The sequence below is a fragment of the Urocampus carinirostris genome, chromosome 3, assembly GCF_059441175.1.
Source record: "Urocampus carinirostris isolate Australia breed hairy pipefish chromosome 3, RoL_Ucar_1.0, whole genome shotgun sequence".
Taxonomy (NCBI): Eukaryota; Metazoa; Chordata; class Actinopteri; order Syngnathiformes; family Syngnathidae; genus Urocampus; species Urocampus carinirostris.
In genome coordinates, this window is record NC_142351.1 from 9,432,898 (window position 1) to 9,453,347 (window position 20,450).

General features: G+C 42.6%; 1 protein-coding gene across 1 annotated transcript in view; it reads left to right on the forward strand.

The window, feature by feature from the left end:
* Positions 1 to 20,450, forward strand: part of drc7 (dynein regulatory complex subunit 7) — a 34,061-nt gene that overhangs the window by 2,391 nt on the left and 11,220 nt on the right. Inside the window, exons 2-13 of the mRNA XM_088329760.1 lie at positions 256 to 404; positions 4,127 to 4,280; positions 4,379 to 4,504; positions 6,147 to 6,341; positions 7,896 to 8,027; positions 8,905 to 9,123; positions 10,566 to 10,691; positions 11,374 to 11,452; positions 13,174 to 13,302; positions 13,376 to 13,504; positions 16,605 to 16,828; positions 20,178 to 20,396. Coding sequence (XP_088185886.1) covers positions 277 to 404; positions 4,127 to 4,280; positions 4,379 to 4,504; positions 6,147 to 6,341; positions 7,896 to 8,027; positions 8,905 to 9,123; positions 10,566 to 10,691; positions 11,374 to 11,452; positions 13,174 to 13,302; positions 13,376 to 13,504; positions 16,605 to 16,828; positions 20,178 to 20,396 — 1,860 coding nt within the window. The 5' untranslated portion in view covers positions 256 to 276. The remainder of the gene's footprint in view (positions 1 to 255; positions 405 to 4,126; positions 4,281 to 4,378; positions 4,505 to 6,146; positions 6,342 to 7,895; positions 8,028 to 8,904; positions 9,124 to 10,565; positions 10,692 to 11,373; positions 11,453 to 13,173; positions 13,303 to 13,375; positions 13,505 to 16,604; positions 16,829 to 20,177; positions 20,397 to 20,450) is intronic.

A 20,450-nucleotide genomic window follows, 5' to 3' on the forward strand; every position in this document is an offset into this window, starting at 1 on the left:
TGTCCGTGGAACAAGACTGTGACAGTAGTCTGTCGCTAATTATGTTACTTAAGGTCAGGTTTGATTTTTTTTGTGCCTTAATCAATTTCAAAACTGCATTTTGTGTTTCTTTTTGTCGTCTTTATGTTATATTATTATTGGTTTGATGATCTAAAACATTTTTGAGTGATAAATATGCCAAAAAAAACAATGAAATCAGAGAGGGGGCAAATACTTTATCACGGGACTGTAAATAACATTCCTTGACATTCGAAGGGCAAATGAGGCACACCAAAGATGGACACGACAAGTGATCTTACAGAGACACCAGAGGAATCCAACGTTGAGGACGAAGAAGAAGCCAAGACTGAACAGGAATACAAGCGAGAAGATGTTGTCCATGTCTCGCCGACGTGTGATTTCCTGTAAGTGGCCGCATCCAATTTCTAGCACAATGCATACAAAAACAGTTGAAAAAAATATCACTATTTCATGCTCAACTTTTTCATTTTTTTTCTCTCTCTGTTTATGAAAAAAAAAGAAAAAGTTTTCACCTGTAAATCCCAGTGTTCTGGTTTGCCCGCGTCCCTGCGTCCTAGACGCATCATTTTTGCTGGGGACGGTTAGTGTCCAATCAACGTGCGTCCCCAGAACGCAACTTTTTGGACACCAAATTGTCATTATTACACGATTACTTTTTTTTTTTAACAAAGATTTACCGCACTCCAAACTTTTCGGCAGGCAGATCCGCCATTGTTGTTTTGGTTTCGCGCCGATCTCGGCAAACGAGATATCGTTGCTTCGAGATGACGTCATTGTTTTGGTGGTTGTCGAGTGAAAGAGAAGTATGCCTCCGTAAAAACAGTTGGTATTAGGTGCAAATCAACAAAAAATTGGGAATTTCTTCAGTGTCGGTAATAAGTCGAAACATAATGCAGAAAGTGGTAACAACGGCAATCATTCCGGCACGAAAAAACGGCGGAGAAATTTTTCAGAAGACGGCGAAGGCAAGGAAAACACGCGTGTTGAAGCGAACGATTCGACGAAAGAAAATAAACAAAAGAATACTCCTAGCCAGGACTTTTCTGCCAAAATTGACTCAATTATATTCCTGGTTACGCTATGAGGGGGATGATAATGGAGGCTACATGTTCTGTGATGCATGCACCCAGCGTGACAAAAAAAACTGGATCGCATAAATCATTTCGCGATACGGACTTTCAGAAAAGCACATTGGATCGGCACCACGACGATGACAACCACAAATTAGCTATGGAAATTCCGTTGCTGCAATTGGACCTTGAGAAGGCATTACAACTGTGGCGGGACAGCAAACCACGAAGAATATATGAACTGAAAAATCTGAAGTGATTAAAACTGCATGAATATAGAGACTAATATTTCAGCAATATTATTTTGTATAATGTACAATATTGTTGTGAACTGAAAAATCTGAAGTGATAACTGCTTTGTATTACCAATTAAGTGTGATGATTAAAACTGAATTAATGTATAGATTTATATTATATATTTGTCGTCGATTTACAATTTCAACCGCGATAACACTAAATTTAGGGGACCCATAGATCTCTGTTGGGACCCATAGATTTTTGAGTCCCCGGGACCCATCATTTTTCACAGCTAAAATGAACACTGAAATCCCTCCCTAAAGATGGGTGCATATCTCAATATATGAAGTGCGATAGTTTTCTTTTCAATTACAGTTGTTGTTTTTTTTTTACCTTGTTTTGAAAAATGAAGAGAGGCTTTGTGATTTTTTTTCCCTTTTTTTCTAAATGTAATTTACCAAACACAACATTATCCATGTTTTTGGTTTATTTATTTTTTTACAGAATCCCAAATCACTTTTTGAGATGCTTTTCCAGAATTATGCAAAATTAATGAATTGTTGACAATATCTGTGTATTATTTGTTACTGCAACAACCATTGCAACCTGGTCATCCTGGATTACCTCCTGTGCAGTCCCTTCTCAAGGTTTCTTCATTTTCCTCATGTGAAGGTTTTGAGTTTTTCCTAGCCCTCATGTAAGTTTTAGATCAGGGGATGGTGTCATAATAGTCTGTAGTTTGCAATATTCTGTGGTCTGTGCAGCTCTTCGAGACTCCTTGTGATTAAGGGCATCAAATAAACATGACTTGACTTGACTTGAGTTTTTTGAGTTTTTCCTTGCCCTCATGTAGGTTTTTAGATCAGGGGATGGTGTCATAATAGTCTGTAGTCTGTATTAGTCTGTGCAGCCCTTTGAGACTCCTTGTGATTAAGGGTGTCTCAAATAAACATGACTTGACTTGAGGTTTTTGAGGTTTTCCTTGCCATCATGTAGGTTTTAGATCAGGAGATGGTGTCATAATAGTCCGTAGTTTGCAATAATCTGTGGTCTGTGCAGCCCTTGGAGACTCCTTGTGATTAAGGGCTATACAAATACACTTGACTTGACTTGGGATTTTTGAGTTTTCCCATGCCCTCATGTAGGTTTTAGATCAGGGGAAGGTGTCAGAATAGTCCGTAGTTTGCTATAGTCTGTGGTCTGTGCAGCCTTTTGAGACTCCTTGTGATTAAGGGTATCACAAATAAATGTGGCTTGACTTGAGGTTTTTGAGTTTTTCCTTGCCCTCATGTAGGTTTTAGATCAGGGGATGGTGTCATAATAGTCTGTAGTTTGCAAAACTCTGTGGTCTGTGCAGCCCTTTGAGACTCCTCGTGATTAAGGGTGTCACAAATTAACACGACTTGAAGTTTTTGAGTTTTTCCTTGCCCTCATGTAGGTTTTAGATCAGGGGAAGGTGTCATAATAGTCCGTAGTTTGCTATAGTCTGTGGTCTGTGCAGCCTTTTGAGACTCCTTGTGATTATGGGCGTCACAAATTAACATGACTTGAAGTTTTTGATTTTTTCCTTGCTTTCATGTAGATTATAGATCAGGGGATGGTGTAATAATGGTGTGTGGTTTGTAATAATCTGGTCTGTGCAGCCGTTTTACACTCCTTGTGATTAAGGGCCTTAACAAATAAACAGGACTTGACTTGAGGTTTTAAGTTTTCACTTGCCCTCATGTAGGTTTTAGATCAGGGCATGGTGTAATAATAGTCTGTAGTTTGCAATAGTATGGTCTGTGCAGCTCTTTGAGACTCCATGTGATTAAGAATGTCACAAATAAACATGACTTGACTTGAGGTTTTTGAGTTTTCCCTTGCCCTCATGTAGGTTTTAGATCAGAGGATGGTAAATTAATAGTCTGTAGTTTGTAATAGTGCAGCCCTTTGAGACTCCTTGGGATTCAAGGCGTCACAAATAAACATGACTTGACGTTTTTGAGTTTTTCCTTGCCCTCATGTAGGTTTTAGATCAGGAGATGGTGTCATAATAGTCTGTAGTTTGCAATAATCTGTGGTCTGGGCAACCCTTTGAGACTCCTTGGGATTAAGGGCCAAACAAATAAACATGACTTGAGGTTTTTGAGTTGTTCCTTGCCCTCATGTAGGTTTTAGATCAGGAGATGGTGTCATAATAGTCCGTAGTTTGCAATAATCTGTGGTCTGTGCAGCCCTTCGAGACTCCTTGTGATTAATGGCTATACAAATAAACTTGACTTGAGATTTTTGAGTTTTCCCATGCCCTCATGTAGGTTATAGACCAGCGGATGGTGGAGTAATAGTCTGTGCAGCCCTTTGAGACTCCTTGGGATTCAAGGCGTCACAAATAAACGTGACTTGACTCGAAGTTTTTGAGTTTTTCCTTGCCCTCATGTAGGTTTTAGATCAGGAGATGGTGTCATAATAGTCCGTAGTTTGCAATAGTCAGTGCAGCCCTTTTACACTCCTTGTGATTAACGGCGTTACAAATAAACAGGACTTGACTTGAGGTTTTGAGTTTTCCCTTGCCCTCATGTAGGTGTTAGATCAGGGGATGGTGTCATAATAATCTGTAGTTTGCAATAGTATGGTCTGTGCAGCTCTTTGAGACTCCATGTGATTAAGAATGTCACAAATAAACATGACTTGACTTGATGTTTTTGAGTTTTCCCTTGCCCTCATGTAGGTTTTAGATCAGGGGATGGTGTCATAATAGTCTGGAGCAAATACAGAGAGGGATGACTGTATACCTATGTTGCAAATGTATCCCACAGGTCGAGTACACTCCTTCCCGAGTCATACAGGCACATTTCTCCGGAGGAAGTCCGACTTCTCGCCATCGCCGACAACTTCCAACGTCAGTATCGACTCTTGTGCCCAGAACGTAAACCTCTGCTCCTCTGCCCGCTCAACGAATGCGGTGTCCAGGTAATGATGGCGGCCATTTTGATGCCACTTTTTCTGGCTGCTGTGTGAATCGCAATTATAGCACTGTCTGGTCTACGCTTGTTTGTTGCTGCGTTTAGAAGTTTGTGTCAACCACTCTTCGTCCTACCATGACAACGCATCCTGAGCTTCTCAATTGGGAAGGATGTGCTTCATTCGTGGCTGACTTCCTGTCTCTAAAACGTTTGGAGCCTCCTGTAGAGCTTGTGAGTTACATGTACAGTGCTGTGAAAAAGTACTTGCCCCCCTTCCCAAATTCTGTGTTTTTTGCATTGATCTCCAAAACCAATTTGAACATCACTGAGACAACCCAATAAAATACTAATACCGTTTTTAAGGCGCCCAAAAAATCTAGGCCTGGATGGCCCTATGTGAAAAAGTAATCGCCAGACTGATTTGTGTGTGTGTATATGTATGTGACTTATAGGCCCCAAAAAGGCTGAACTGATTTTCATGAAAAGTTACACAATTGTACTTTAGGCCTCTGGGAGTGTCTTTATTAAGGTTTCAAGGTACCCCCAATAAATACCAAGAAAATCCATAAACATCCGCTTTTGCTTCCAAGCCACTCTGGAGGTACAGACGCTGCTTTACTTACGAACGATCGTTGAATATGTTCGTAGGTTGCTTCAGTGTTATATTTTGTCCGTCTAAGGTTTATATAAGTATGATTAAGGCATGTATAAGTAACCTGTATTGTTTTTAAAAAATAAACATTTCATAAAATAATATGCTCTACATAGATAAATAAAGTTAAGTTTGACTAACTTTTGGAGGATGAGCTTCAAAAGTTAGGCAACTTCCTCCTCCGTGGTAGAAAGTGGCCGAAAAAAAGCGATCTGACCATTTTCTCAACCGCATCAAGCTTTCTTATTCCACTTTCTCGCCTCTTCTTTACACTTTACACCAAACATATTGAAGGGATGCACGAGATATTAAACAGTAAAAATGTCAAAGTTCTTAGCACGCTGGAGATACAGTATAGAATGTTTACACACGAACTAGCAAGAGGAAGTGGATTTCTTCTTCGGGGTGGATGGTGGGTGACCTCTCACAGCGCCACACGCCGGCAGTGGCGGAAAAAAGCACTACAGTAATGTCCTGTACTCGGAAAAAGGTGCACAGCAATTTCTGGATATTTTTCAACATCCCGAAAAAAATGATTGTATCTACCGTTTTACGCAAGTCAAAATGGTCATAAGTAGGGGAGCGTCTGTACATGCAGTCATATTACTCTTTGGCACCCCCTAGTGCAGACCTGGGCACTCCGGTCCTGGAGGGCCGCATGTTCTGCATGATTTTTGAGGTTTCGCTGATTCAATACAGGTGATTCCAATCACCAGTATCGTTAACGAGCACTTGCTAGCTTGCTAACGAGGTTATAATTTGTATCACCTGAGTTAAAGAAGAGCAAACTTCAAAATCTGGCGGGACGTGCGGCCCTCCAGGACCGGAGTGCCCAGGTCTGCCCTAGTGCCTCCCTGGCACTCTTTCAACAAACCAAGGCCCCAACAACCTCGCTCAAGGAGAATGCCCGGCAACACCAGGCTAATATATGCATATTGTCTTAAAATAAATACTGTCTTCCCGTTTTAACTATCACTATGATAATGTTGTGAGTTGTAAGAGTATACATACAATCTAACTTTTAAATTTGATCCAATTGTGGTCACACTTTATTTGCACGACTGATAGTTTTTTTTTCGATATCACGCAATGAGTGAATGAATGAATTTCTGGACAATCTCGCTCAAGTACAATGCCCGGCAACGTAAAAAGATAAATAAAATCATAATAAAATGACTTTAAAGCCCCGTACCAAAGGAGTGTATGTTTGTGTGTGTGCAGCCCAGGTTCTTGTTCTCGGCCACCTCAGTGTTGCAGAGTCAGACAGGAACATGTTTTGAGTACGCTGCTGTCCTCTGCAGTCTGCTGCTGGGCGCCAACTATGACGCCTACTGCGTTAGCGGCTACGCTAGCCAGGAGATGTGCGTGCTGGACCAAAGGCTGCAAGAGTGCCCTTTACTGGACGCACTGGCCAAGGTAAGACCAGTGTTCATTTGACCTGTGAAAAGTGATGGGTCCCAGGGACTAGCATGCTCAAAAATCTATGGGTCCCAACAGAGATCTATGGGTCCCCAAAATTTAGTGTTATTGCTGTTGAAATTGTAAATCGGCGACAAATATATAATATAAATCTATATATTTATTCAGTTTTAATCATCACAGTTTATTGGTAATCCAAATCAGTTATCACTTCAGATTTTTCAGTTCACAACAATATTGTCTCATCTCATCAGCCGTACCGCTTATCCTCATTAGGGTCGCGGGGGGCTGGAGCCCATCCCAGCCATCTCCGGGCAGTGGGCAGGGGACACCCTGAACTGGTTGCCAGCCAATCGCAGGGCACACAGGGACAGACAACTCATTCGCTCATTCACACCTAGGGACAATTTGGACTGGCCAATCCACCTGAAATGTTTTTGGAATGTGGGAGGAAACCGGAGTGCCCGGAGGAAACCCACGCAAGCATGGGGAGAACATACAAACTCCGCACAGGAAGTCTGGAGCTGGATTTGAACCCACGCAGGAGGTTCCCATGACATGAACTGTGCCGCAAAAGCGCTAACCACTGCGCCGCCGTGCTGCCCCAACAATATTGTACATTATACAAAATATTATTGCTGAAATAATTATATTAATCTATATTTTCATTCAGTTTTAATAATCAGTTAATTGGTAATACAAAACAGTTATCACTTCAGATTTTTCAGTTCACACTATTGTACACTATACAAAAATATTGCTGAAATATTTATATATTCTTGCAGTTTTTATCATCACAGTTAATTGGTAATACAAAGCAGTTATCACTTCAAAATTTTCAGTTCATATATTCTTTGTGGTTTGCTGTCCTGCCATAGTTGTAATGCCTTCTCAAGGTCCAATCCATTATCATCCTCCTCATAGCGTAACCAGGAATATAATTGAGTCCATTTTGTCAGAAAAGTCCTTTTCTTGCTAGAATTCTTTTGTTTATTTTCTTTCGTCGAATAGTTTGCTTCAAAACACGTGTTTTCCTTGCCTTCGCGGTCTTCTGAAGAATTTCTCCGCCGTTTTTTCGTGCCGGAATTATTGCCGTTGTTACCACTTTCTGTATTATGTTTCGACTTATTACCGACACTGAAGAAATGACCGATTTTGTGTTGATTTGCACCTAATGCCAACTGTTTTTTTCGGAGGCATACTTCTCTTTCACTCGACAACCGCCACAACAACGACGTCATCTCGAAGCAACGAGATCTCGTTTGCCGAGATCGGCGCGAGACCAAAACAACAATGGCGGATCTGCCTGACGAAAAGTTTGGAGTGCGGTAAATCTTTGTTAAAAAAAAAAAAGTAATCGGGTAAAGATGACTATTTTGTGTCAAAAAAGTTGCGTCACTGGGACGCACGTTGACTTGACCCAATGCGTCCCCAGCAAAAATGATGCGTCTAGGACGCAGGGACGCGGGCAAACGAGAACACTGTAAGACATCTAGCCGGTCATCGCGAATGCATGATCCGACAACAAGCTCCTTTATTTTTCTGGTGCAGGACGTAACCTCTGACTTGCCCGATGAAAGCGATCCCTGGGCTAGATTTCACCGCGAGCCAAAGAGTCGTTTTTTGACGCAACAGGCTAAGAAGAAACAGGAGGAGGCTGAAGCCAAAGCGAAACGGCTGGAGGTATGAACAGTTGTCAGTGTCACTAACAGTGTTGGGCGCGTTACTAAACCAAAAATGTAATTAATAACAGTGACTAGTTACTCATATAAAAAGTCATAATTCCACTAAGCGTGTTTGGAGAAAGAAGAATGGAGAGTACAATCCGACAATCCGAAGTACACCATCCCTACTGTAAAGCATGGGGGTGGTAGTATCATGTTTTTTGGGGGGTGGGGGGGTGGTTCTGCACTGGACGAGTGCACTGCATTAAAGAGAGGATGACTTGGGCCGTGTATTGAGATTTTGAGGAACAACCTCCTTCCCTCAGTCAGAGCATTGAAGAAGAGTCGCGGCTGGGTCTTCCAACACGACAACGACCTGAAGCCCACAGCCAGGAAAACCAAGGAGTGGCTCCGTAGGAAGCATATCAAGGTTCTAGCATGGCCCTGTCAGTCTCCGGACCTGAACCCAATTGAAAATCTTTGGAGGGAGCTCAAACTCCGTGTTTCTCAACCGACAGCCCAGAAACCGGACTGATCTAGAGAAGATCTGTGTGGAGGAGAGGGCCAAGATCCAACCTGCAGTGTGTGCAAACCTGGTGAAAAACTACAGGAAACGTTTGACCTCTGTGATAGCAAACAAATGCTACCGTACCAAATACTAACATTCATTTTCTCAGGCTTTAAAATACTTTTTTGCAGCCGTATCACACGAGTAAATCGCTAAAAAAATCATGCATTGTGATGTCTGGATTTTCGTTTTTAGTTTATCTCTCTCACAGTGCACATGCACCTACAATGAAAATTGCTAAGATGAAGATTTCTAAGCGGGAGAAATAGCAAAATAGCAGGGTGTTCAAATACTTCATTTCTTCACTGTACCATTTATGACCCTGCAGGAGGTCCCACCGCCGCCAGTTGACTCCTTGCGGGGTTTACGAGTCCATTGCTGGGTGCTTGTGTTAGCAGGGTGCCGCAGTGTCCAGGAGAACTTTTTTATCGACCCGCTCACAGGAAGAAGATACGGCACCGCGTATGACCATTTTCTGGGTGTAGAGAGCGTTTGGAATAACCTCAACTACTATGTGAACATGCAGGACTGCAAAGACAGCTGTGCTGTGAGTACTGGAAGGTACTATATATTATTGTAATTGTCATGATATAATACTAAAATTGCTGAAATGGAGGTGTCATTTTTGTCACGGTTGCCATGGCGCCCAATTGGCCCCGGCCTTATGACCCCAGCTGCAGCTTGTTGACAGATTGGCCCCCTGTCAGTATTTAAACTATGTCCTGTCAGTCCCCTTTTGTCGGTCCGTCTGCGAATCTCTCTTTTTACATGGCAAGCCTTTTTTCGCCTGTCCTGTTTTTTGCTCCTGTTTGTCTCCTGCTACGATCTGTTTTAATCTCGACCACGTCTGCTCTCCTGTCCCGAATTACGACCTGTTTTGATCTCGACCACGTCTGCTCTCCCGTCCCGAATTACGATCTGTTTTTGATCTCGACCACGTCTACTCTCCTTTTCTGGCTTTTGACGTGTTTCCGATCCCGACCACGTTTTTGCTCTTCTATCCCGGCTACTGACCCGTTTTTTTCTGTTCCCGACACCGCCGTCGCTCGCCCACTTCAGAGCGACCTGCTTCCCGCGACCAGCGATCACTGGACTGTGTGTGCAGTCCTATCCCTTCTTCCCAATAAAACTGAGAGAAACGTTACGCGAGTGGGTCCTGTCTCCATTCTGGTCCTGACACTGACAAGAAAAAGCCGAAGCTTACTGTATCTTGGTTCTGTCCCCTAACAGTCCTAACACTTTCCACACTAGCAGATTTAAGAAACAAACAAAAAAATTGGCTCATATTTCCATTAACCATATCCATCCTGTTGTAGCACTACATCCGGTTTTCGACAGTTACGCGAGTGGGTCCTGTTTCCGTTCTGGTCCTGAGAATTTTGATAGTCCGCACGAAGTAAATCCAGGAAAGTATTGAACGATAGGATGCGATACTGAAACTTTTTGCATGGAAGTGTCACGATTATTGAATTCTAGAAGCCCTCCACGATAAACACAGCACCAAGATTTCAGGCTCCACCATTTTTTTAATAACTACAATGTAAACATGAACAGTGTAAAAAAAAAAAAACATTTCATACAAAAACTGTTTCAGAACAAAAATCAAGAGAGTCTAAACAAAAAAAGCAGCAAATATCCATATTCAGTTGAACAATGTACCTTCGATTGCACGATATCGAGAAAACCAAGTCAGTCATGCAAATAAAATGACTCTGTTGCCATAGTAACAACAGATTGACAGGTTTTTGTTCAGAAACAGTAACATGTTGACATCTCTGGTTGCAGCTCGTTGCTTTCTGCAGAGTGAGCTTTTTTCCAAGTGTTCATGTCATTTTTGGGTGTTGCTACAGTAGCAGACTACACGCAGTACTTCCAAACACTGTCTTTTTAAAAACAAAAGAAGAATGCTCATAAACCGTTTACAATGCGTCATAAATAACAGTGAACTGCTATAAAATGACAGTGAAGGTCTTAAATGTGTTTGTGTAGGAGTTGCTTTATGACTTGCACGATATCAAACTGTGGGAGCCCGTCTTGTTCGGCGTCATCAGTAAAAGACAACTGACTGTCAATCTTCTGAAGAGGAAAGAGATGAAAATGATGGGAATGACTTGGGTAAGTGCCAGTGTGTTTGTGTGTGTGTGTCTCTCTCTCTCTCTCTCTCTCTCTCTCTCTCTCTCTCTCTCTCTCTCTCTCTCTTCTTTCTTTCTTTCTTTCTTTCTTTCTTTCTTTCTTTCTTTCTTTCTTTCTTTCTTTCTCAGGCGAGGGTGTGAAAGATGCGGCCCGCGGGCCAGGTCAGGGCCACCAACAGATTGAATCCGGCCCCCGGGAAGACGCTGAGAGAAGTGCAAGAGAAAAATGCAGTTTTAAATGTGCCCACTTGCTGTCGCCACTTACAAGGACCCTGTAGCTGTTTTTCTTACTCTCTATTTATCTCACTCACTCTCTCTCCCCCCTGCTCTTTTTTCTTCACTCTTTTTCTCTCTTTCTCTTTTGTCCCTTCTTTTTTTGTCTCTGACCTCTCTCTCTCTGTCTCTCTTTCTCTCTGTCCCTCTTTCTCTTTTACTTTTATTCTTTCTCACTGTCTTTTTTCCTCTTTCTTTCTCTCTTTTTCCTCTTCCTTGCTCGCTTTTTTGGCGACATCTAGTGGAAAAAATATACACCCTCTAACTTTTCATATTAAAGTCGGGGCCTAAAACTCTCATCCTGAGGGCCGCAATTGGCCGTCGGGCCATGATTTTAAGACCCCTGCTGTAAAGTCAAAGGAAAGATAATATAATGTTATTTTTATGTGAAGGAGGAAGAAGAGGAAGAGGACACTCGAGTGTTTGAGATGCCGAGATCCTGGGTTCATTCCATTACTATTTCCAAACAAGGTAAAACCTTAAGCATTAACAAAAATTCCCATATAAGTTGAAATATGTATATATTTTCAGTTTTGCGTGCTTGTTTAGGGTGGTGATGGCCCTAGGAAAGAAACTTTCTCTGAGACTGAGAGTCCTTGTTTTAAGGCGTCTTTTTATGCCTAAACATGCTTATTATCATCATCAAAAATAAAATATAGCACCGATATCATAACCTTTAGTGCCACCTAGTGGTACAAAAAAAACCCTGATTTGATTACTGGGCAAAAATATGTGAACTATCATACCACTTTTAATTTTCACAAACAATTACAGGTCAAGAAATTTGTATTTCCTTTTTGGATTAGGGGCACAAATTACACATTTGACCTTTAAAATTAAACCTGCATTCTATCCTAAATTTAACAATGTAATGAAAAGTTATGCAATAACCTTAATCATTAACACAAATTCCCAAATAAGTTGAAATATATATATATATATATATCTCATCTCATCTCATTAGCTGCACCGCTTATCCTCATTTGGGTCGTGGGGGTGCTGGAGCCCATCCCAGCAATCATCGGGCAGTGGGCAGGGGACACCCTGAACTGGTTGCCAGCCAATCGCAGGGCACACGGGGACAGACACCTCACTCGCTCAGTCACACCTAGGGACAATTTGGACCGGCCAATTCACCTGAAATGCATGTCTTTGAAATGTGGGAGGAAACCGGAGTGCCCGGAGGAAACCCGGAGGAAACCCACGCAAGCACGGGGAGAACATACAAACTCCGCACAGTAAGGCCGGGAGCTGGATTTGAACCCACGCAGGAGGTTCCCACGACCTCAGAACTGTGCCGCACACGCACTAACCACTGCTTGTATATATATATATATATATATATATATATATATATATAATTTATTTATTTGTATTTTTTCTTCAGTTTTGCGTGCTTGTTTAGGGTAATGATGACCTTGAGAAAGTGCAATTAAAAGTAGTGCAATAACCTTAAGAATCAACCAAAATTCCTCAAAAAGTCACAAGATCTATAGTTTTCACAATTTTGCGCCCTTGTTTCGGGTGGTGATTGCCCTGGTGAAAAAAGTCTGCTAGTCTTTGTTTTAAGGGACCAATAGCACCTGATTATGCCTAAACAAGTTCACTATCTTTATCAAAAATAAAATACGACACAAATGTCAACACTTATTTAAACCCACATTTTATCTTAAATTCAACAATAGGCAATGAAAAGTAGTGCAATAACCTTAAGCATCAACAAAAAATCCCAAATAAATTGAAATATATATATAAAAATATATTTTTTCTTCACAGTTTTGCGTGCTTGTTTAGGGTGGTGATGACCTTGAGAAAGTGCAATTAAAAGTAGTGCAATAACCTTAAGAATCAACCAGAAAAAAAAAAAAATTCACACAAGATCTATAGTTTTCACAATTTTGCGCCCTTGTTAAGGGTGGTGATGGCCCTGGTGAAAAAAAACTGTCTCTGACTCTGCTAGTCCTTGTTTTAAGCGACCAATAGTGCCTAGTTATGCCCAAACAAGCTTACTATCTTTATCAAAAAATAAAATATGGCCCAAATGTCAATACTCTTTTAAGAATTAAATCCACATTCTATCCTAAATTCAAACCTGTATACGTTTGTGGTTTTTGGGGTTGAGATATTTCGGGAACTTGTGACAATCATCACAATCACAATCATTATCTGCTCATTTTTTTCATCGTGTTCAGACTTGGAGATTCGTTGGCCAGGAGGCAGGAAGTTGACTCGGTACAAGAACGTGGAACTGGAGAAATTTGCGCCTGTTCTGCGAATGGATGGTCTGGTTACCCGACTGAGTGTATACAAGGACCTAGACTGTGAGAATACATGCAAACATCATGTGTGATGCCAAGGATATCCATGTTTGCTTAATGTGTGCTTGTGCCACAGGGACGGAGTTAATGACCGTCACGGAGTGGTACCAGGGCAGAAATGACCACCTGAGGGAGCGGGAAGTTAACAAGGTGACAGGCATCACCACGGAGAGCTTCACGCCAGGACGACACTTTCATCTTTTATGTTAGTCATTATAATTATTATTATGACTTCTACCCCAAACACCTGCACAAACACCAATTGGCAGGGTTGAGGTTAGCCGTGGCAGGGCAGTCAGGAGTGTACAGTAAAGTAGAGGTCTTGGGACACACCCTTGAGGAACTCCGGTGTTGATGACAAAGGTGGAGGAGGTATTTGGATGCACCCTCTTTGTGCGTTTTCTTCAGGAAGTCCACAGTCCAATTGGACAGGGCAATGTTAAGTCCTATTCGGTGAAATTTGGACCAAACTTTGAAGAGCCGGATGTTGTTGAAAATAGAACAATAATCCGGAAAGACTGTAGTCCATTCCAGTGATTAAAATTCATAGGGATACCCAAATTATGAATCATACAAAATGTGAGACACCAGTACGTTTTTTGCATAATATCTATTTTTATGTCATTGGTATATTGAAATTATTTTCAGAGACAATGCTTTTTGAAGTCTGTCTTGTTTTCGACCTGAGCTCTGACGTCATGTGAAGAACACAAGCACCCCAGCAAGCCGGTCACCCTATTGGTTTACATGTTAATTATTCGAAAAGGTTTGGAGTGTTTTGAGCAAAGTTTTGGTAGTTTTTGTGGAGAATGCCTAGGTCTTGTGTCTCAGGTGATTGCAGAAATGGTACATCAAATGGCAAGCAGCCAAAATGGGGCAAACTGGCAAAAGTACCACATACAGAGCTAACATGGGCTAAACCAGCTGGGACACGGCAGGCTAGCCGACTGCTATAATGGCTAACCGACACAAATCGGCGGGAAAAACGGGAGGATGTAATCAGCCAGGATAACCGGGAGCCAACAACAAAAAACGATTACGTCAACAAACACACACCCAGCCGGCAGTATACTAAATGGACACGGCAGGCTAGCTGGATACTATAGAGGGCAACGGGGACCGATTGGCGGAAAAAACAAGAGACTGGCTGACCAAAAACATGCAGTAAGCAGCCAGGATAACTAGGAGCCAACACAAAAAAACAATTACAGCCACAAACACAAACCCAGCCGGCAGTATACTAAATGGACACGGCAGGCTAGCCGAATACTAGAGGGCGACGGAGACCGATCGGCCGAAAAAACAAGCGCCTGGCTGACAAAAACATGCAGTAAGCAGCCAGGATAACTGTGAGCCAACAAAAAAAAAGTGATTACGGCAAGAAACAGGTACCCAGCCTTGGTAAAATAATTAGAACATTAGGCTAGCCAACTAGCGGACTGCTTTTGGGGCTAACCTGGAAGCCTTAGAGGGCCCGCACGCTAATGGGGGAGCTATCTGGACAATATTATATTAATTGCAAGAAATGCAGCGAAAAACAAAAAAAGAAATGTACAATCACATACCAAATATGAGGCGAAGGCAAAAAAGGATGTACGCTGTACACGAAATCAGGTTAACTTACCGCATGTAGCTTTTGATGAATAAAGCACGCACATCAGACAAAACAGTCAGAAGTCCCTTAGCAACACCGTAAGTTCCAATTACTCCAAGCAGGAATGAGCGATCTACATTTGCTGATCACTACAAAGTCCATCTTGTTTTTCAACGGGAAACACCATTTTTTTTGAGTCCTTGTTATCATCCAGTGACCTCCCAGCTTTAGGGGATATAAGGTCAATTTGTCATCTTTGAGAATTTATTTCTGGAGATCCATGGCACGTGGAAAATCACGGAACATATCTGGAAGAGTGTGGGGAGGAACGCTACACGTTCTAATACCCCTAAAACAATTACCTAACTACCGTAAATCCCGAACTATAGAGCGCACCTGATTATAAGCCGCACCCACCACATTTTAAGAGGAAAACCGATTTTGTACATACACAAGCCGCACCTGTATATAGGCCGCATGCGCCCACATTAAAACATGTAACACAAACACAAAATTAACCCAAACCCGACTTTACGTCCCGCGATTGAAACTAAATGTCCTTCATCAAAGTACACAGTCCAAAAATCACAGCCAGCAAAATGAATGGAAAATGATACCGGTACTTAAGGTTTGATGCAGACCTTCAGAGTCTGGGTCCCGTTGAAATTAATCCAAGGAAAAAAGTGTATATTTCCAAAGGTAATGGTGGGAAAATATATATATACTATACTATTGTCCGCCGCGTCCACAAACAGGTCTGTCTGTTCCTCACCTTTACCGGTCCCCACTTCCCGTCACCCCGCGTTTGTTCCGCCCCTCCTTTTTCACTCGCCCGTGCAAAACATATCAGAAGAAGTGTCTAAAACAAATACAAATAAATACATTACAAAAATATACAGTTGCAAATACATATTATACATGGTTACACATATTTACAAAGAAAGACGGTACACCAAGAGAGTTTTCAAAGCTTTAATAATAATAATAATAATATAACTTTCATCCCAAACGGTGCCTGTGACAGGGCAGTTAATGGTAGCAACACGCTAGCAACACGCTCGCAACACAGTAAACGGGTCCGGTAAAAAAAACCATACCATACTTGTAAAAATCACGGTAAACCGTCCTCATCTTCCTCCTTAGAACTGAAGCCATCAAAGTCGTCTTCCTCAGTGTCGGAAAGAAACTTTGTCATATAGACGTCGTCCCACGCTCCCGCAGCCTCACTCGCGCTGTCACCGTCGCTGGAACTCTTATCCACTCCTAATTACAGTAGCTCTGTTTCTGTTTTCCTTCTTTATCGAGCTGCTCGATTGCTTTTCGCTTGAAAGCTGCGTCGTGTGCCTTCCTTTTTGCATTTTGCATGATGAGGGTATGTTTACGCTAATTTAATTTCTGCACAAGCCAAGAAGTTGCAGTCTTCCTCGGCGCATATATTCCATTGGTATAAATCTTACCTTCTGTACTCCAGCGCTGCTGGCGGCCGTTAGAAAAATTACATAAATTGGCCGCATCACTGAATAAGCCGCAGGGTTGAAAGTTTGGAAAAAAGGTAGCGGCTTATAGTCCGGAATTTACGGTAAATAAAAAAATCTGCAAATGTGAAAAGACAGCAGCATGATAATGTTGTTCATGCTGTGCCCACTCTGCTTAGGCCTTTTCGTTTTGTTTCAATCTCCACCTTCAATAATCCCAGTACTTCTATTTCCAGTTCACAAATTCACATCCGCCGAAGCAGATGGCGCTGAGCACGAGATGGAATTTAGTGGCGCTCGTGAGGATGGCCTGGTGCGGCGAGTCGACACGCCTGAGGAGATGACGGAGGACTTCAAGGGCCGTGAGGACTTCCTTTACTACAGACATGTCATCTTTGACAGCAATGTTCAGTTGCCCGAGGAAAGCAACAACACTCAGCAACAGGAGCGACGTCTGCTGGTAAATCACTCCTGATAACCTATAATCAGTGGTTCGGCAACTTTGGTTCTCGAGGACTGCAGTCCTGGATATTTTGAGTTTTTTTGCTCCAAGACAGGTGATTCAAATGACCAGGATTGTTACTAAACCCATGTAAAGCTCGATAACAAGCAGATCATTTATATCAGCAGTGTCGGGAATTAAATATCAAAATGTAGCGTTTACCTAATTGTTCGAATTAGTTATCTGACTCCATTAACCAAACACAACCTACGTTCACCCTACAATTTATGCGCGCTCGTTTCTTGAGGGAAAAAAGAACAGGAAAGCCCACATTTTCAAATTGGGGCAGATTTATTTTCCCTAACAATTTAACTAAGTGTACTCCAACTCGTCTGTGTGAAGTCTTTTTCTGAAGTCCTTTAGCTTTCTCTTCTTGGCCCACGTCTCCCCGCAAGATGGCGTGCCGACTCCTCCCATGGGCGTGCCAAGGAATTGTTTACGCCCATCGTTCTCACAACACAGCGCCTTATTCTCAAAACAACGCCTGCCGTCTTCCGTCAGAGTCCTGTTATCAAAATTCCCCAGACAAAATATTATGCATTTCGAACAGCCTGTCCTGTCATTGAACTAAAGCCCACTCGGTAAAAATCTTGCATTAAACTTGTATTCAATCGTATAAAATGCTTTATAGTCAAATGTATAAAATCCTTCAGCAGTAACTAATTTTAGCTAAGGGGCCACACAGTAGAAAGACCACTCCCACGTGGAACAGACTAATAAATTAATGGCAAAAAACATATGCCTTCACTGTTGGAGTGGGAGTCTTTTGATTGTTTACAGACAAAGAAGACTAATTTCCCGACCTTATTCGTATGTGCGCTATGCTGGTATCTTTGCCCCGTGACATGTTTACTTCAAAGTAGGAGAAATACTTTCAAACAGCAGTGTTGCCTCAGCCCAAAAACGTAGTTTCAAATCATCCATCCATTCTCATCTGCTTATTCAGGGTTACGTCTGTCAGTCAGGTAGAAGCATCTTCAGCAGGAAAGTCCAGACCTCACTATCCTTCGCCACTTTGTCCAGCACATCCGCTTGGATCTGAAGACGTTCCCAGGCCAGCCTAGACACATAGTCTCTCAAGCGTATCCTAGGTCATTCCTGTGACTTCCTGCCGGTAGGACATGACCTAAACACCCCTCAAGGAAGGCATCCAGAAGGCATCCCTATCAGATGCCAGAATCACCTCAACTGGCTCCTCTCAGTGAAGAGGAGCAGCGGCTTAAATTTAAGCCCCTGCCGGATAAGCTAGCTTTAGTCACATATACTTGTACACAATGTCTCAGAGGACTGCACAGGCCACAATTACACTATACACTGATCTCAAACCAGCATGCTGGCGAGGAATACTCCAAAACTTTAGCATGAGAAGAATAAGAAACCTTGAAAAGAGGTCATCCCTCTTTCAGGATGACCAGGCTGCAATAGATGTTGCATTGGGTCAATGTCAACAATAAATATAGGTAATATGTAAAAGTGTTCAGGACATCCAAGACAGCGATGACGCATCTTCCCATCTCAGCCAGCTAGTCGATGCAGATGGTGACTTGTTTCAGGTCCCGGTGCTGGTCTGCTCATTTATCCAGGTTCGTCCTTCTCCCTTAATTCGCCACCAGTCTGGCAGTCTTAAAGGACAGGGCATCAGTCATGAGCTTTAGAATAGAAGTGTGTCTTAAGCCTAGTTTTAAACACTTAGGTTGCAGATCTTATCTCAAGTGGCAGAGGCCCAGATGGAGAACGCTCTCAAGCCTGCAGATTTGTTCTTGGCTCTTAAAGTCACAAGTAGACCAGCATTTTTTGAGCTCAGGCTCCGAGCAAGGTTTTAGGGGAAATCAAATCAGAGAGATAATAGAGGGCAAGTCAATGCAAACGTCTGTATGCTTGTAACAAAACCTTAAAGTCACATCTTAAACATCAGGGAGCAATTACAAGTTAGCTAAAATTGGAGGAATATAATAAAAAATTCTTGTTCTAGTCAAAAGTCTTAGCCTTGAAGTAACGCAGGAATCAACTCACCCTTTCTCCAGAAGACAGCCACCCTTCAGAGGAAACTTATTTCAGCTGGTTGTATCCGGGAACTTGTTCTTTCGGCCACGACCCACTGTTCCTGACCCTAGGTGAGGGTAGGAACGAAGATGAAATGGTAAATCGAGGACTTTGCGTTTAAGCTTAGCTCCTTCTTCGTTACAACGGACCAGTAAAGGGTCCGCATGATGGCAGGCGTTGCACTAATCAGCCTGTTGATCTCCAGCTTCTTGGTGTAGAGCTTTACCACTCTTCCATGGCTTCCACTGCTCCTCCTGAATCAAGGATTTGACTTCCTGACGGACCCCCGTCTCTAGTGCCCTAGAATAGATCTTAACAAGGAAGCTGAGTAGTGTGATTCCCCTGTAGTAGGGTCACTTGTAGGTCCCCCTTCTTGAAACGGTGGGACCATTGCTCCTATCTACCGATCCAGAGGTAGTGTGCCCGATGTCCACCTTATATTGCAGAGGTGTGTCAACTAGGACATGCCCACGACACATGCCTAAATAAACTTCCGGCTAATCTTATCCACCCTGCCGCTGAGGAGCTTTTTACGCACCTCAGTGACTTTAACCCCAGAGATAGGAGAGACCACATTAGTGTCTCCAGAGTCTGCTACCTCACATGAAAATGTGTCAATGAAATTGAAGAGTTTTTTCAAGTATTCTGCCCACATTTTTCCAACATCCTAGGTCGTCATCAGCAGCAACCCATATCTACAATACAGCGTTAATGTAGTCACAACGGACCAGCAAAGGGTCCGCATGATGGCAGGCGTTGCACAAATCAGTCTGTTAATCTCCAGCTTCTTGGTGTAGAGCTAGACCACTCTTCCATGGCCCGGACGAAAACCAAACTGCTCCTCCTGAATCAAAGATTTTACTTCCTGACGGACCCTTGTCTCCAGTGCCCTAGAATAGATCTTAACAAGGAAGCTGAGTAGTGTGATTCCCTTGTAGTTGGGTCACTTGTAGGTCCCTTTCTTAAAACGGTGGGACCATCGCTCCTGTCTACCGATCCAGAGGTAGTGTGCCCGATGTTCACCCTGCCGCTGAGGAGCTTTTTACCTACTTCAGTGACTTTAACCACAGTCATGGGAGAGACCATATTAGAGTCCCCAGAGTCTGCTACCTCTCCCGAATATGTCAATGGAATTGAAGAGTTTTTTCAAGTATTCTGCCCACAGTTTTACAACATCCTAGGTGGACATCAGCAGCAACCCATATCTACAATAGAGCGTTAATGTAGGTTTGTGTCTGCGTGTGTGTCTGTGATGCATGCACAGAAAGTGTTGGAGCGCTTTCACAGAAACCCAAAGAAGGACGCCAACGAAGATGTAGCTGAGCGAGTGTTCGTGGCTTCGCAGAGAAGGATAGATGTGAAATACCATCTGGAGGAGCACCGCTTCGTCCCTTGCATGAGGACTTTCATCAAACCCCGAATATCTAACAACAACAGAAACTGGGTTGAAGACTTTAGAGCCGACATGGTTTCAGGCTTCCATGTGAGCATATCCAACCAATGGGTCCTACACGAACCGGTGCAGCACAATGACAAA